Genomic DNA, 16,436 nt, shown 5'->3' with positions numbered 1-16,436 from the left:
AGCATCCTCACGGGAAGGAGAATGATTTGAGTTCCTACATTAATACAGCTCTGTTACAACATAGGTCGACTGGTCTCAGCCCTTCACAGGCCGTCACTGTGGTTGTCTCCACCAGCATCATCACCTTGCCCCGGCTGAGGCCCGCCTGCATTCCACATTGGATTTATTAGGCATGACCATAGTTCCTTGGCTGGCTGCCTCGGCATGTGCGTTTCTGACTGATCGTGCAACACAAGGATAGCATCGCCCTCTAATCTCCCCATAACTGTACACATTGATCCCATATAATGCATTCTGTCATGATAGCATAAGCCTGTTGTCTAACGTATTGTCTGTTTTACATTGATTCAGGAAGGGAAGCATTACATCCCCATCAACACGGTGCTGATGGCCAAGGTGGGAGGACCGTCCACTACTACCCCCTCAGAGGAGACGCCAACCCGTCCCACCTCTCACCGCGACTCTGGGAGTGGCTGGTGAGCAACACACTGCGTTAACTGAACACACTGAGCAACACACTGTGTTGACTCTACACACTGAGCAACACACTGCGTTAACTGAACACACTGAGCAACACACTGCGTTGACTCTACACACTGAGCAACACACTACATTGACTCTACACACTGAGCAACACACTACGTTGACTCTACACACTGAGCAACACACTACGTTGACTCTACACACTGAGCAACACACTACATTGACTCTACACACTGAGCAACACACTATGTTGACTCTACACACTGAGCAACACACTACGTTGACTCTACACACTGAGCAACACACTACATTGACTCTACACACTGAGCAACACACTACGTTGACTCTACACACTGAGCAACACACTGCGTTGACTCTACACACTGAGCAACACACTACGTTGACTCTACACACTGAGCAACACACTACGTTGACTCTACACACTGAGCAACACACTACGTTGACTCTACACACTGAGCAACACACTGCGTTGACTCTACACACTGAGCAACACACTGTGTTGACTCTACATACTGAGCAACACACTACGTTGACTCTACACACTGAGCAACACACTATGTTGACTCTACACACTGAGCAACACACTGTGTTGACTCTACACACTGAGCAACACACTACGTTGACTCTACACACTGAGCAACACACTATGTTGACTCTACACACTGAGCAACACACTACGTTGACTCTACACACTGAGCAACACACTACGTTGACTCTACACAATGAGCAACACACTACGTTGACTCTACACACTGAGCAACACACTATGTTGACTCTACACAATGAGCAAAAAACTAAACAAACATATCACACAGTTATTATGATTGATCTGTTCATTCACTGCTGTTTATTTTTGTCTTCATTGTAAATCTGCCATGTGAGCCTCTGAACGTGTACCATATTCAAAGAAAAACAAGTGCTTCAGATTAAAGACACAACTCTTTCTTCCTACCATTTCAGGTTAATAATACTGTGCCTATTTTGCTAAATGATAATGACCCTTTTCCCACTTTCCATATCCAAAACCCACTGCGTTCTCTTAACATGTGTTTTATGAGTTTTAATGTGGCGCCCGGACCAAACTCAACAAGACCATTTGGGTTCTGCTTTGAGGACAATGAGAGGCCTGATTGGTGTGTGATAAGAAATATATGCAGTGGCAGACTGATGACCACAGAGCTCGTAGCAGTGTGGCCCCTACGAGGAATTTCCTCCCAAAACCACTGAGTCTGCACCTAGATTTATGTTCACTTAGAATAATATTTGTTGAGCTCGGGGGGTTTTGCAGGTCCTACAAGTGTGTTTATTGAGAAGGTGCTGAAAGGCAGCAATGACAGTTATCCCTTTAAGCTGAATTAACCAGTTATTTTAGCCTTTCGGTGTTGTAAAGCAATGTAAATATGGTGTATTTTAGAAGTGCGATTCCACAGCCATCATGCAGTTGTTGATCTAATTGATTATGTCACTGCAGGCTTTGTTGTTGTATGTTGGTGGTTTCTTGGCACCTGTGTAACCATGTGATTTTCCTGTTGGAACATTTTGTATGTTTTAGGTTTTACCAGTAACCATGGAAATATCTCTCCCTATCAGGAACATCAAGATCCGTCCAGCCAGTGTGAAAACGTTTGATGACGTCACCATGGAGAACGGTACAGATGAGATCCATGGGGTGAGCTGTTCTTCACAACCCTTCAGTCACACTAAAGCCAAACCAGAAACAGACCAACTACACTTTCACTGTACAGAGAAAACTGACCAATTACTCTCGGATGAAAGACATTTGACATTTAAAAGAGGAAATTCACCCCAATGTTGTTCCTAGGCACTTGGGACAGTTCAGTCTCGATTTGTGAACATAAACGAGTCTTTCAATCAGCGAACTTGAAGCAAAAGAGCCAAGACTCTCTTGGTGATGTCCTCAAGAGACAATAAGTCCCGGACCTGGAGCTGCTCCAGTGGCAGTGACTTTGTGGAGCAGCTCCAATTTTTTTTCCTTTTGATGACTTCACAGATTACAGGCTCTTTTTTCTCTCTCTGGTTTTTATCTTTGAGAGCGGTTTGTTCCCATTCACAAGTATTCATTGAACTGTCCAAAAGAATAAGAACTTACATTTTGAGGTGGATTTTGGCTTTTAAGTTTGTGTAGTGAGATTTATTACATTTGGGACTTGTGACTCACTTTCATCTTCTCTCTCTCTCTCTCTCTCTCTCTCTCTCTCTCTCTCTCTCTCTCTCTCTCTCTCTCTCTCTCTCTCGCTCTCTCTCCTTTCCTCTCCCTCTCTCTCTCTCTTTTTCTCTGCAACAGGGGGGTCAGTCAGACAGTGGGATGGGCCTGTCCTCTGACGATATGAAGACTCTGAAACGTTTGGAGTCGCTGGCAGGCCGTCCACTCAGCATCGTGGCTCTGGCGTGAGTACAGTACATGAAATCCTCACCATAAATAAAACATGTGACTGATGGCATCGGCATACACACACACACACACACACACACACACACACACACACACACACACACACACACACACACACACACACACACACACACACACACACACACACACACACACACACACACACACACACACACACACACACACACACACACACACACACACACACACACACACACATGAGAGCGCCTGCTCCTGCTGTCCAGGAAACCCACCCGCTGTGCTGGAATGCAGACGTTGTAACTGTCATACCACTCACACAGAGACACACACACACACACACACACACACACACACACACACACACACACACACACACACACACACACACACACACACACACACACATACACACTCAGGCACGTACACAAAGTCCCTTTCACCCTGAAAGACAGCAAAGGCTGGTTTTCCCCTTTTGTCCAAAGAACCCATGCGAGAGAGACGGTGCGACAAAGGGTGAGTGGGAGGGATGTAGCCCCAAGGTGGTAGCCCACAGGACGGACGACAAAAGCCCAGTGGAAGTGCGACTCTAGGTTTGGGTGTTTTAAGGGCACACACTAAAACTCCTTTGTTTTTGCCCCCCAAAGGGTGTTTGTCCTAGTTGAGATGTCTCTAGACTCCAACTTGTGAGTCACGGCTGCGCTTTAATACATCATTTAATACATCATACGCACGCTGTCTGCCGTGATCAAGTAGCTGAAGATAAGGATTATGATGGTTGTATACTGTCACACAATATTATTATATTGTAAATCACTGTGGGTAGTGAATTTAAAGGTGCTTTCGGTGTTTTATCAGGGCCAGCATACGGTATAAATGATGCTACCTGAGTGTCATCATAGTAGAAGCGAACATGAGTGTTAGAGTTTATTCAAGGATAAAGCCTGCAATGAAAGTCAATGTCAAGCTACAGTAAGGCCAATCCCTTTTGTTTAGAGAGCCTGTCTCTGTAGGTGACTACAGGCTCAGGTTTCTGTTGTGTGCAGGACTAATCCACCAGGTCATCCCCCTGGACTCGATCATTACACTGTAATGATCCTGCTGTGCCCGGACTCAAGAGATTCTTTGAGTCTACTTGGGAGTATTATGGTTTGTACTTACTGTAATACTCCTGCATGCATACTGTAATACTCCTGGTTCAGAACTGGAAAAGTGTGCCTGACTTGAAAACACACACAAGTGAATTTAGCAATACATGTTCTAATGAAGATGGAAATAAAAGAATAAATAAATGTATATATTAAAGAAAAAAGTTATAATAATAATAGAAAATTAATTAAAGAATATATATAAAAAGATTAAAATAAAAATAGGTAAAAAAAAGAATACTGGGGTAAATACTGGGTCTACTAAGAAAGTTTAATTTAATTTATTTTCAAACCTTTAGAGATCAGGGTTTTAAACTCTGCAACAGAGGGGAGAATCTCAAGCTTTAGGGAGTGTTGGAGTTCATTCCATGAGCTAGGAGCATCGTAGCAAAATGTAGATTTACCTTGTTCCAAGCAAACTTGGGAGACCTTAAGGAGCAGCTAGTCACTAGAACGGGTTCCATAGGTTCCAAAATTCCATTCCAATAATGATGTAGTATAAGGAGGTAGCTTACCTATAAGGGCCTTAAAAATGAACAAATACCAGTGTTTGTTGCGCCTCTCCGTCAGAGAGGGCCAACCACCCATAAAGGCCACAGTGATGAGTGTCGTATCTTAATAATAATGCAGGACTTAGGCAGGCGGCTACGTGGCGTAGTGGGCAAGGCGCTCGCCACAAAATCTGGAGACGCTGGGCTCGCCTGTTCGAGCCCAGCGCTCCACATTTGCTTTCAGTTTAGCTGGTCGTCCGTACTAATACACATTGGCCGTATTAGGGGGTGGGAAACTGATGGGTGGGGATCGGGCGTTGTGGACAGCGACTCCTACAGGTCGGTTGGTGCGCCTGCGCAGTAGAATCAAGAAGTGTCGGGGGCAGCGTGAGCCTCCCACGTGTTACTCCTCGCCACTGAGAGATCGAGCTGCGCAGGTGAAAAGATGCGACTGCTGTTACCTCAAGTACCGGAGGGGACTTGTGCTATGTATGACTTAGTCCACATTGCAACCGGCTTGTGGGAGGCAAGAAACAGCGTTCGTGACAGGGGAGGGTTGAATTGGATGATACGAAATTGGGATGGGAGGAAAATATAGAAAATGGGAGAAAAAGTGGATAAAAAAAAATAATAATGCAGGACTTAGGAAGTCTTTATTTGGCATGCAAACGACACACACATGCGATGGGTGGCACACACACACAGGAACACACACATGCAATTTTCTTGTGTCGCCTAATGCGATTGAGTCTCTGCACTTGACCCATCCCGTTGTCCTTCCCCCCATGGGCAGCCGGGAGCAGATAGGGCGTCGACGTGAGCCACGCCCCGGGGACCAATCAAAGTGCTCCTGCCCGTCTTCGTCAAGGACGCCACAGCGTTAGCGATATGTTGTTGTGCATGTTTTTCCATTGTGTTTATCTTATCGGGGGGGAAACCCTTGCGAGCATGGCGAGAACATGCAAACTCCACACAGAAAGGCCTGGGAGATACCCCACCTGGGTAACTGGCATCATGTAAACCTGGTCCCCAAGCGGGAATCGAACCCTGGACCTTCTTGCTGTGAGGCAACAGTGTTAACCACTACACCACCGTGCCGCCCATCTATCATTAGGGATGAATCTGAGGGCAGAGTGATGGAAGGCAGAGTCTAGGGATTTAAGATTTGAGGCCGAAGCAGGTTTAATGGTGACCATAGTCCAAGACTGCTTCGACAACTCTCTTCCTACTAATCAAAGGAAAGCCGGTTCTGTTTCTGTATAGGAAGCCAGTTTTCTGTCGCAAATTAGAGGCAACCTTGTCTATATGGAATTTACACACCAAGATATTTATATGCAGTGACTTTCTCAGTGCTAGATCCACCTACGGTAGATAAGTGTACACCATCATATTCAATGTTTCTGGTTCTAGAAAACAGCATACATTTTGTTTTACTAGCATTAAGAACCAATTTAAGTTTAATAAAAGCTTCCTGCATAAATCTAGTTTTACTAGCATTAAGAATTTGTAAGTTCTCAATGGCCAGCTGTACAGAGTCAGCAATACAATACACAACAGTATTATATGCATACATGGACTTGACAACCATTCAGTGAAGACACAATGTCAACCCTCCTACTCCTGCAGGCCCATTTAGAATTTTATTTTACATATTAGATATTATTCATAAAAATAAATACGTTGTCCTTCGGGCACGAGCATGCGCTCGCGCGCACCGCATCGTGGGGGAGCGCGAGTGGGCGCGCCACGCAGCATGACCAACGTTAGCCCTCAGCTCAAATAAAATGAAATATATTATATATAGAATATGACCCAGTAACTAAATACAGCAATGTGGCTATTTGAAAACATTGCATTCGCTAAATAAATACGTCACAGCTTCACGTTAGCCAACTTAGCCCGCAGCTATCGTCTAGCAGCAGCGTGACCCACACACAAACTGACATTGCATCTGTACTTTTAGAAACAAGCTTTTTGAGTGGAAAATATTACCAATATCTCTGGAAAAACATCTCACAAACACTATAGACTGTCGTAAACTGAACAAATGCTATAATATGGCCAACAATTGCCTATAAACACGTACTTACACTGTCGTTTCAAACTGCACGCAGGACCACATTTCCTGGGGAGAAGTAAATTCCATGACCGCTCACCATGGGTTTTGGCAAAAGACACGAAACATTTTCGGGGGGGGTTTATATACTCCCTGTGACGACTTGCGGAGTGATATTACCGTTGATTTACCGCATAGGGCATAGGGACAAGCCCATGCAAAGATGTTGTCCCTCCGCCCTAAACTGCCCGAATGGGAGGAGATTGCCTGACAACAGGTTCTAGATGGCGACAACGCCTAGTTAGCGCCAGGAGAGTTTTAATATAAATAGTGAAGAGGACAGAACCTAGAATTGAACCCTGTGGCACACCTTTAATTATTGATAAGAATTCTGATTGGGCATAACCCGACTTTACACACTGACGTCTCCCTGACAGATATTCTTGGAACCAATTACATGCATTTCTATCCAAACCAATCTAATCTAATCTTTTTAAGAGTAAATTGTGATTCACTGTATCACAAGCTTTTGACAGATCAATAAAGAGGGCAGCACAATGTTTCTTAATAATAATAATAATAATAATAATAATAATAATAATAATAATAATAATAATAATAATAATAATAATAATAATAATAATAATAATAATAATAATAATAATAATAATAATAATAATAATAATAATAATAGATTGAATTTGTAATGCACTTTTTGTTCGCTGGGATCCCAAAGTGCTACACTACAGGGTTAAAACAGTTAAAAAAATAAAATAGTTATTAGTAAAACAAATAAAATAAAATACACAATAAAAATAAGATAAAAATAGAACATAGTTAATTAAAAACATAGTATAAACAGAAAATTTAAAAACAACAGCACAAGAAAATTAAAATAAAAAGCTAACAGTCAAAGGCCTTTTTGAACAGGTAGGTTTTCAGGCCTGCTTTAAAAGAGTCCAGGCTCTGTGGTGCCCTCAGCTGGATGGGGAGGCTGTTCCACAGGCGTGGTGCAGCAGTGCAGAAGGCTCGGTCACCCATGGTGCAGAGCCGGTGTTCTGCGAAATTCTACTACTTCCTGGAAAACTACACACTCAGTCTTGGTGCGCTCTGGGTTTTGTTTACGGTTTGCGTTTTGAGTGTGTAAGCTTGCCGTAGGCGATGATGTCATGCTCGAACGTCAACAGGAAGAGTTTAACACACGGTGGTGGAGACTGGATGCTGATATAAAAGAAACAAATAACCAATAAATATGAAGTTATATTTGAACCTCTGTTGTCAAGCCTTGTCAATATAACCTACCCCCCTTTTCTCACAAATGGAACTGGTGTCGTGGAGTGCGCTTTGAGCGTTTTCCAGGGTTAACGCTAAGCTAACGCTAGTTAGCTTACGCTAACGCACGGTGGTGGAGACTGGATGCTGATATAAAAGAAACAAATAACCAATAAATATGAAGTTATATTTGAACCTCTGTTGTCAAGCCTTGTCAATATAACCTACCCCCCTTTTCTCACGAATGGAACTGGTGTCGTGGAGTGCGCTTTGAGCGTTTTCCAGGGTTAACGCTAAGCTAACGCTAGTTAGCTTACGCTAATGCTAGTTAGCAGCCAACATTAGCCCATCGCTCACTGCAATTATATTGAATGTCATTGATCTACCGGTCGATCACGGCCGACTGGTTGGGCACCACTGGTCTAATAGAAATAAATGCATTCGAACAAGAAACCAATGTATAGACATAGCAATGGCAAAAAGAATTGCCAGGCCTAATGCGAGCCAGGGAAGTGTTGTGCTTGTAACGTGGCTATATGTTTTCATCCACTGAGCCGTGATGCTCCACAGGTTGAGGTCTGAACTCGCAAATTGCCCATATATATTGAAATTCTTTATTTGGAATGACCCCTTGAGATGAACCATCTCGTTTTCAAGGGGGTCCACAGCTTACAAAATACATAAATTATTATGTATTAAACATAACAAAACAAACGAAACAAACAAAAACCAAACACAAAACAAGATCAAACATCCTGCGCCATTCACGTCGCACGACGGGCTTCAAGTTCATGCAAATTCTGCCAATCCACGGCAAATCCAAAACGATAAAAACATATTTATATTCCAGACGGTACTTTCGCATGAATGTGTGAATGAAAAAGTAAAACGTTCCTACATCCTGAACGATAGATAATCGATGTCGAATGGGCCACAGCAATGTCAATCCAGCAATACAACCCAAAAAGTTATAGCCCTGCAAAGAAGGCGAACATCTCCACAGACTTACAGTGCTGGCAGAGAATGGTATAAGATGATCAAACTCCGTGGCAGTTAATGTGTTAATAATAAACAGGTTCAAACAACATCAAACAAGAGGAACATAAGACAAACAAACAACAAAACACAGAGCACATATTCAAGTGATTGCTTCAAAGATCTGTTATACAATTATTGGTGGAAACATGAACAAGTAATCTCAAGGTGAGAGGACAGCGCAGTTTTAAACAGTTGTAAGGATGTTATAGCTCGAATATGAACTGGAAGATTATTCCAGTCAGATGGACCTTTGAACATGAATGATTTTTTGCCAACTGAGGTAGTTACATTTGTTGGAACTTTAAAAAATAGCTGTGCACAGTGTCTCAGTTGATGTCTAGAGGTGAAAGGGTCCATATACTGTTTGAGATATTGCGGATAATTGAAGTGAATACATTTAAAAATGAACTGTAACCAGTGCTGCTGTCGTCTTACTGTGGGAGCTGGCAAATTAAGGTTTTCATACATGGTGCAGTGGTGTCGTGTCAAATATGGGCAGCCAAGAGCAAATCTGCATAGACGGTTGAATAGTGTTAGTGTGTTTAGTGGAAGAAGGTTGGTTTTAGATGCAGTTTGGTAAACTACGTCAGCGTAATCCATGATGGGTAAAATTAGTTGATGAACCAGTTTCTTTCTGACAGGGAGTGTGAAACATTTTCTGTTGCGGTAGAGAACACCAGCACTAAAGTTGACTTTTCTAACAATATTATCAATGTGACATTTATATGAGAGTTCTGAATCAAGCCATAGACCAAGGTATTTAATGTGATCAACTCTATGCAGTTATGTACCGTCCAGACAAGTGATATTAAATGGTTGATTAATGGTTTTGGATGCAAGATTACGGGTGGTCCCAAAGAGCATAGTATTAGTTTTAGTTTTGTTGATTAGAAGTTTATTAGCCGAGAGCCATGACTCGAGTTTATTGAAATTTAATTGCAGTGTTGACTGAATTTGAGGTAAGGTAATTTGAGATGTATATATCACTGTGTCGTCGGCATAGAGTTGAGTATTACAACCTGTGAAAATTGAGGGGAGATCATTAATAAATATTGAGAACAAGAGCGGGCCTAATGTTGAGCCTTGTGGCACCCCACGTTCCTGTACTGCCAATTCAGATCTACCATCCTGTATAGCAGTGTTTCTCAAAGTGGGGGGCGCGCCCCCCAGGGGGGGCGCAGAGGCATGACAGGGGGGGCCTTGAGATAAAAAAAGAAATTAATTTTTTTTTTTTTTTTTTTTTACAGAAAATTATCACTAAAGTGCTATCTGTTGCAGCTGCACTGTTCTCCATGAAAATACCATATTTGGATAAGTTTGACCATTTCTCAAAATCTGAAAATCATTATTTAATAAAACACAGAAAAGGATCACCAAGTTACTCTCGATAAAAAAAAACTTTACAGACAACATTGAGACAAAGCTTCCTGACACATCTCCATCCAAACTCTTGGAAGAACTCATTGAAATCTCATCTGATACATCCACCTGGAGAGCTCGTTTCAGAGTGTGGTGCTGAGTACCAAGTATCTCATGATGCAGCAGTTAAGGTGTCGATACCATTCAGCACCACATATCTGTGTGAAGCTGGCTTTTCATCCATGACAGCTCTGAAAACAAAATATAGTTGTGCCTTGAGGATGACATGCGTGTTGCCTTGTCAAAGACTGACAGCAATAAAGACTGTTTGCTTATTTCCTATGTTCGCTTTGTAAATTCCCAGTCACTGAGTGAAGATCTGCTGTTTTGCAAATATGTCAAAAACAGAGCGACAGCTGATGAGCTCTTCAAAATTATTGACAGTTACCTGACAGAACATGGACTGAAATGGGAGAACTGTGTGGGCTTTTGCTCTGACGGTGCGCAGGCCATGGCAGGGAAAAGGAGGGGGCTACAGGCGCTCATCAAGGGGGTCTCGCCAAACGCGCAATGGACGCACTGTAAATTCACAGAGAGGCACCAGCGTCAAGACAGCTTAGCCCTGAGCTGAATGAGGTTTTGACAGAAGTTATATACATGGTAAATTTCATCAAAACCCGAGCCTGTTCTCTGCGCTGTGTGAGGAGATGGGAGCTGACCATTCTGCAGTGCTGTTTCACAGCGAGGCAAGGTGGCTCTCGCGAGAGAAGGTGTTGTCAATTTGAAAGGTCACGATATTGGTGTTATTTCAATACATTTAAACATGGCCCATTTCATGACTATTTTGTTGGGGCGAGGGGGGGGGGGCCCACGATATTTTGGTCCGCCAAAGGGGGGCCTGACAGAAAAAGTTTGAGAAGCACTGCTGTATAGCAACACATTGTTTTCTGTTGTGCAGATATGAATTAAACCAGAGTAGAGCATTGCGTGAGAGGCCAATAGCGTTTTTGTGGGTATTGTCCAGTTGTTGCTGTATGTTTTTATCTGCCCAAAATTCAAGCAAGTAACGACGTTGTGTGTGTCAGCAAGTTGATACAGAAGCCTCTCCCGTGTTTTGGTACAAGCTACGCCCCCCGCTCCCACTGGCGCGCACCCGGAACCACCTATGTCAGCGGTCCAGGTTCAGCGCCCCCGGGGACGAATCAGTTTGTGTGTAAATGCTCCGACGAGGGAGAGAGAGAGGAGAGATGCGTCCCCGACACACACGCAGTCAAGTTTGTGTGTAAATGCTCCGACGAGGGAGAGAGATGGCGCACACACATTTTTACACACTTCTGCACGGTCCCGCCGGTCCCTCTCTCTCTCTCCCTCTCTATCTCTCTCTCTCCCTCTCTCTCACTTGCTCGTTCTCTGCCAAAACCCATTTGAGGAAGTGTCGGGTTACACTTTTTTTTTTTTTGCCTCCAAAATCTTGCGCCTCCATTCCAATGAAACGAAAGTAAGCGGCGCCTTCCCGCCTCCATTCCAATGAAACGAAAGTAAGCGGCGCCTTCCCGCCTCCATTCCAATGAAACGAAAGTAAACGGCGCCTCGACTCCACCTCTCTACAACAAGCATGTGGAGATTATCTGTGTTGAAAACAACAAGGTCATGTGCAGCAGACATGTCGACGCAGAAGTCACAGACGTGTGGTTACACTTTAAAATATGCAAAGACAATGCCCAAAAAGCCGAGTGCCAGATATGCCAGAAGAAAATGGCATATCACAACTCTACAACAACTTTGTCAAATCACCTAAAAAACGTAAGTATCGTTGTACACGACGGCGACGCCACACAAAACATTAATAAGGCTATGCCTATGCTGCTATGACTAATGTGTTACCAAGTTGGCTAATTTAATTGTAATCATCTGCTTTTGTAGGTGCATTGTCTGATATAATTATAAATTATAAATTAAATATAATATAATTGTTTGTTTGATAGACGAAGGTTGCAACATAATTATGTAATGTCATGTCGTTGGGAGCAGCCCCACTGCACCCAGGCAGCGCAGCCGAGTGAAACCTTGTTGGCTGCGTCACAGTCACGAAAGGGGCTACTTAATTAATTAATCCAATCCTTTTTATTTATAGAGCACGTTTAAAAACAACTAAGTTTACCAAAGTGCTGTACAAGTCTCACAACATAAGATAAAAAAAATAAAAAAGAATTAAAATTAATTTTATTTTATTTTTTATTTTTTTTAAGCTTCGAATTAAAATCGAAACTCTGCCCCGAAGCTTCGATTGCCAAAAAAGCTTCGAAGGTCAGCCCTAAAAGACTCCAAGACCTTCGCTAAGCAGGGTAACTTGGAGATAGGATGATAATTATTGAAATAATCTCTAACACCACCTCCAGACACTAGAAAATCGTCCTGTTGAGATAGAATGATTTAATAAAATTGTTAATAGCTCTGTAATTAAAGGAGCAGCCAGTTTTTGAAAAATAAAAAGAGCCCAAATTATCCTCACCAGTGATCTATGGATTGGAGAGTGACTAATACTTCATGTGAAAAGGGATGAAAGGAGAATTGATGGGTGTGATCCACAGGACTCACACAATCAGTGTCTATATCAAACAGGTGCCCAGCAACTGCAAAGTGTTTATTAAATGCAAGGCCAATTTCATTCCGGCTAGAAATAACACAATCGTCAACACTAATATGAGCGGGCAGTGAATTAGAGGTCTTGTTTTTCTTTAAGTTAACTGCCTTCCAAAAGCCGGGTTTGTGTAGGAACTTGTAATTATATGAATTTAACAGCCCGGGCTCTTAGGATGATTCACAACATTCTCTGGAAGTCCCCAGTCGATGTACCACAAGGTCTTGGCTTGATTAAAAGCATTCTATATGCTCTCCCTCAGCAACCATCAACCACTCCCTCACACACACAAACCACACTCCATCTTCCCCCACACACCGCTCATCCTACTCACACTGCCTTCCTCGTTCCAGCTGGTAGGCAATTCACATTATTTACTTTGCCACCATATTGGTCAAGTTTGATGCAATGTTGAGGTACGGACGTGGAAGTGCCCATTCACTTCAATGTAAAACAGAACACGCATGCGTCGTAATCACAAGCTCGCCATCATTACCTGACTCCCAGTTGTTTTTCACCGCTGTCATGTTCCTGTTCTGAAGTACATGGGAGTGAATGGGTCATCAGCTCATTGAAATGCATCCATAGCAATCTACGAAAACAAAGATGGCGGCGAGGTGGATAAGGCGAGTGTCAAACTTTAGGCAGAGACTCCTGAGAGTGGGCACAGCCTCGCCCATGTGACGACGACTGACGAGGGCCTCTGCCATGGGAAAAAGAGTCAGCCCAGGCATGTAGAGAATGATGGGAGGGAGCCCTTGCTGGGCAACCGCTCGATCACTGTCACCTTTGACCTTATGAGGGTTTACAAGGGCCTCCCCTGTTTGGCTGTATTGCTGCCCTGTTTTTGTGCTGCAGAACTCCACCTGGTACTCCCCCACACACTGCTACAGCCTGGACTGTGTCTACAGATAATGTTTAGCATTGGCAGGGCACCTATTGTTAACCCTTTCACTACCCACACTACCAAAAGGATTAACCCTTTCACTGTGACAATACAGAAGGTTAACCCTTTCACTGCCACACGACAATGGGTTAACCCTTTCACAACCACACTACAGAAGGTTAACCTTCTGTAGTGTAGTAGTGAAAGGGTTTAAAAAAAAATGTACCCTACTAGTTTACCAGACACCAATTCATAAGAATAAGCATTCCAGTGTAGCTCCCTGTCATCCACCCCTACTGGGCGCTGACCCTTTGGCCTTGGGAGCGGAGCACTGGAAACCCCTAGCAACTGCCAAAGACAATAGGAGGCAATTACTCATATTCTGAGCATCAAGTGGAGCAGAAGTGGACAACATAGTATGAAAGGCTCTGGATGATTGATTACATTATACGTATGAATGGGGAGAGATGTTTTTGTCTGATCCCAAAGACCAGAAAAAGTCTGGATCATATTATTATCACTTGTAACTATGATCTGGAGTCTTCCGCCGTCAGAAAGTCAACAAAACATCCCGTCGCTTTTGGAACAGCGTCATTTCTGGCAGTGTTAGGGGTGGGAAATCTGGTGGGTGGGGATTGGACGTTGTGGACAGCGACTCCTACAGGTCGGTTGTTGTGCGCCTGTACAGCAGAATCAGGAAGTAACGGGGGCAGCGTGAGCCTCCCACGCGTTACTCCTCGCCACTGAGAGTCCGCGCTGTTCAGGTGAAAAGATGCGACAGCTGCCTCCTCGTGTACCGGAGGGGACACGTGATGCAAGGCTTGGTCCTCACTGCAGCCGATCAGTGGGAGGCATAGTCTAGCAACGTTCGAGACAGGGGAGGGGAGAATTGAAGGGAGAATTGGCGAGGTGAAATTGGGATGGGAGAAAAATAAGGAGAAAAGGTGGATAAAAAAAAAGAACAGCGTCATTTCAATGTTTCTATCTGAACCCTGCTTGTTGTGCCTCTGTGTCTTCAGGATGAAAGCTGTGAGTAAGAGTAAGGAGTCCGTGCTGACGGAGGGAGAGAAGCTGCCCTCTCTGAACTTCAGCCTGAACGACTCGGCCCTGGACCCTGGTCTGGAGTGTCACAGTCCGCCCCCTGACTACAACTATGTGGTGCGCTACTCTACTCCGCCTGTTTAAACCCCTCCAGAACCCCCCCCCCCAACAGCACCTCAGCCCTGGAGAATCTGACTGATAGCCTCAAGGCCTCTTCTAACTCTTCTATCTCTGGACAGACGCCCTGCCTTTCCTCCTCTCGCTTTGTTCTTCATACCAAGGTTTGAGACAGATCCACGTGTGAGATACTCTGTTACACAGTGACTTTGTTCATGAAAAGACGCTCTGTGACGCCTTTGCGTCTAACGGACTTTTATTTCATGTCCGCCAGCTTTCCCACCAGCCGATCGCACAGAGAGATGAACCCCCCCCAGGTCAAACTGCCCGTCCCATCCTAGTTTTCCGTCCTAAGGGCCTCATTTAAATGCTGCTGGGTTCATTTCCACACTCCACTGTGATGTCCTTCCGTACAGCTAAAGACAGGCTCAGGTATTTCTTCCATCTACTGTGAACAAGAGAAGCACAACGACCACAGCACAGAGGTGTTAACAAAGAACAGGCCTTTTCTTGTCACTGTGCAGACCATCCAGAGAAGAAAAGACACAGGATAACGGAGGCTTTTTCCCCCTTGTTTTTACTGATACTATTTTATATATGTATAAATATTTTTTGAAAGAGTTGAAAACTGGAAAGTAATTTGTTATTTTATTGCTTTTTAATTATTGTTTTAGCTTAGTAATACAAAGTCACAGAGAGGCTCTTTTAGAATGTGGATACAATGCTGTCCACGTGAATGTTTGGTTGAACCTCGTGTTTTTTTTTTATGCCTGGCAGACGGATTATAAGGAGACATTGGTTAATAAATGGCCAGTGTGCTCGCTGGGGAAATATTTAAAAGTCACATCTCCGGTGTTCCCCAGGAGCATACAGTAGTAGCTTTTATACCCTTGCTAACTCAGGTGGAGCTAGAGAGACAGGGGGGAAGGGGGGGGGGGGGGTTACTCTGTTGTCTAGCGGTGGATGGATCCGTTCAATGCCAGCCTGTGGCTGGCTCCAGTCTAGAAATCAGACCTACAGAATCCCAGGTTATTGGAGGGAACCGGTTAGACCAGACTGCTTTGGATTTAACACTACATCTCGACCGTGAAGGCATTTTAAATGGAGAGTTATATTTGGATTCCTTTTCCAGTTGCAATATGGTCCAAAGTCCCGAACAAACTCAAACTCTTGTGTATTTTTGCTATGGCAGTGAAAAGAGATACCGGGGAGCCATATGCTGTTGTTTATTTTCTTGTATACAAAGCTAGTTAGAAACACAAGTGGAGAACACAGCTTCACAGGAAGTGTGTCCATGAAAGCACTAGTCAAATAGACTCTGCATATTTATTTAGACACTCAACATTGTCACTTATTAATCCGGAACCGTTGCTCATTTAGACTCACACTGAAATGTTTACCAACGCATTTAACAGATGCCTCCTCACAGATAACAAGTTATATCCCAGTGTTTCATTCCAGATGTATATGCTGTGTGCGCTGCTGTATACA

General features: G+C 43.7%; 1 protein-coding gene across 2 annotated transcripts in view; it reads left to right on the top strand.

Annotated features, from left to right (window-relative positions):
* kdrl (kinase insert domain receptor like) overlaps positions 1-15,847 on the top strand; it is a 102,556-nt gene extending 86,709 nt beyond the window's left edge. For both annotated transcript variants that reach the window (XM_084331505.1, XM_084331504.1), the window contains exons 27-30: positions 352-476; positions 2,095-2,173; positions 2,810-2,913; positions 14,807-15,847. In XM_084331505.1, the coding sequence (XP_084187631.1) occupies positions 352-476; positions 2,095-2,173; positions 2,810-2,913; positions 14,807-14,972 (474 nt within the window). In that variant the 3' untranslated portion in view covers positions 14,973-15,847. The remainder of the gene's footprint in view (positions 1-351; positions 477-2,094; positions 2,174-2,809; positions 2,914-14,806) is intronic.
* Positions 15,848-16,436: the final 589 nt, after the last annotated feature.

Source organism: Notolepis coatsorum (assembly GCF_963971535.1).
Source record: "Notolepis coatsorum genome assembly, chromosome: 16".
NCBI lineage: Eukaryota > Metazoa > Chordata > Actinopteri > Aulopiformes > Paralepididae > Notolepis > Notolepis coatsorum.
This window is presented reverse-complemented; position numbering and strand designations above follow the sequence as displayed.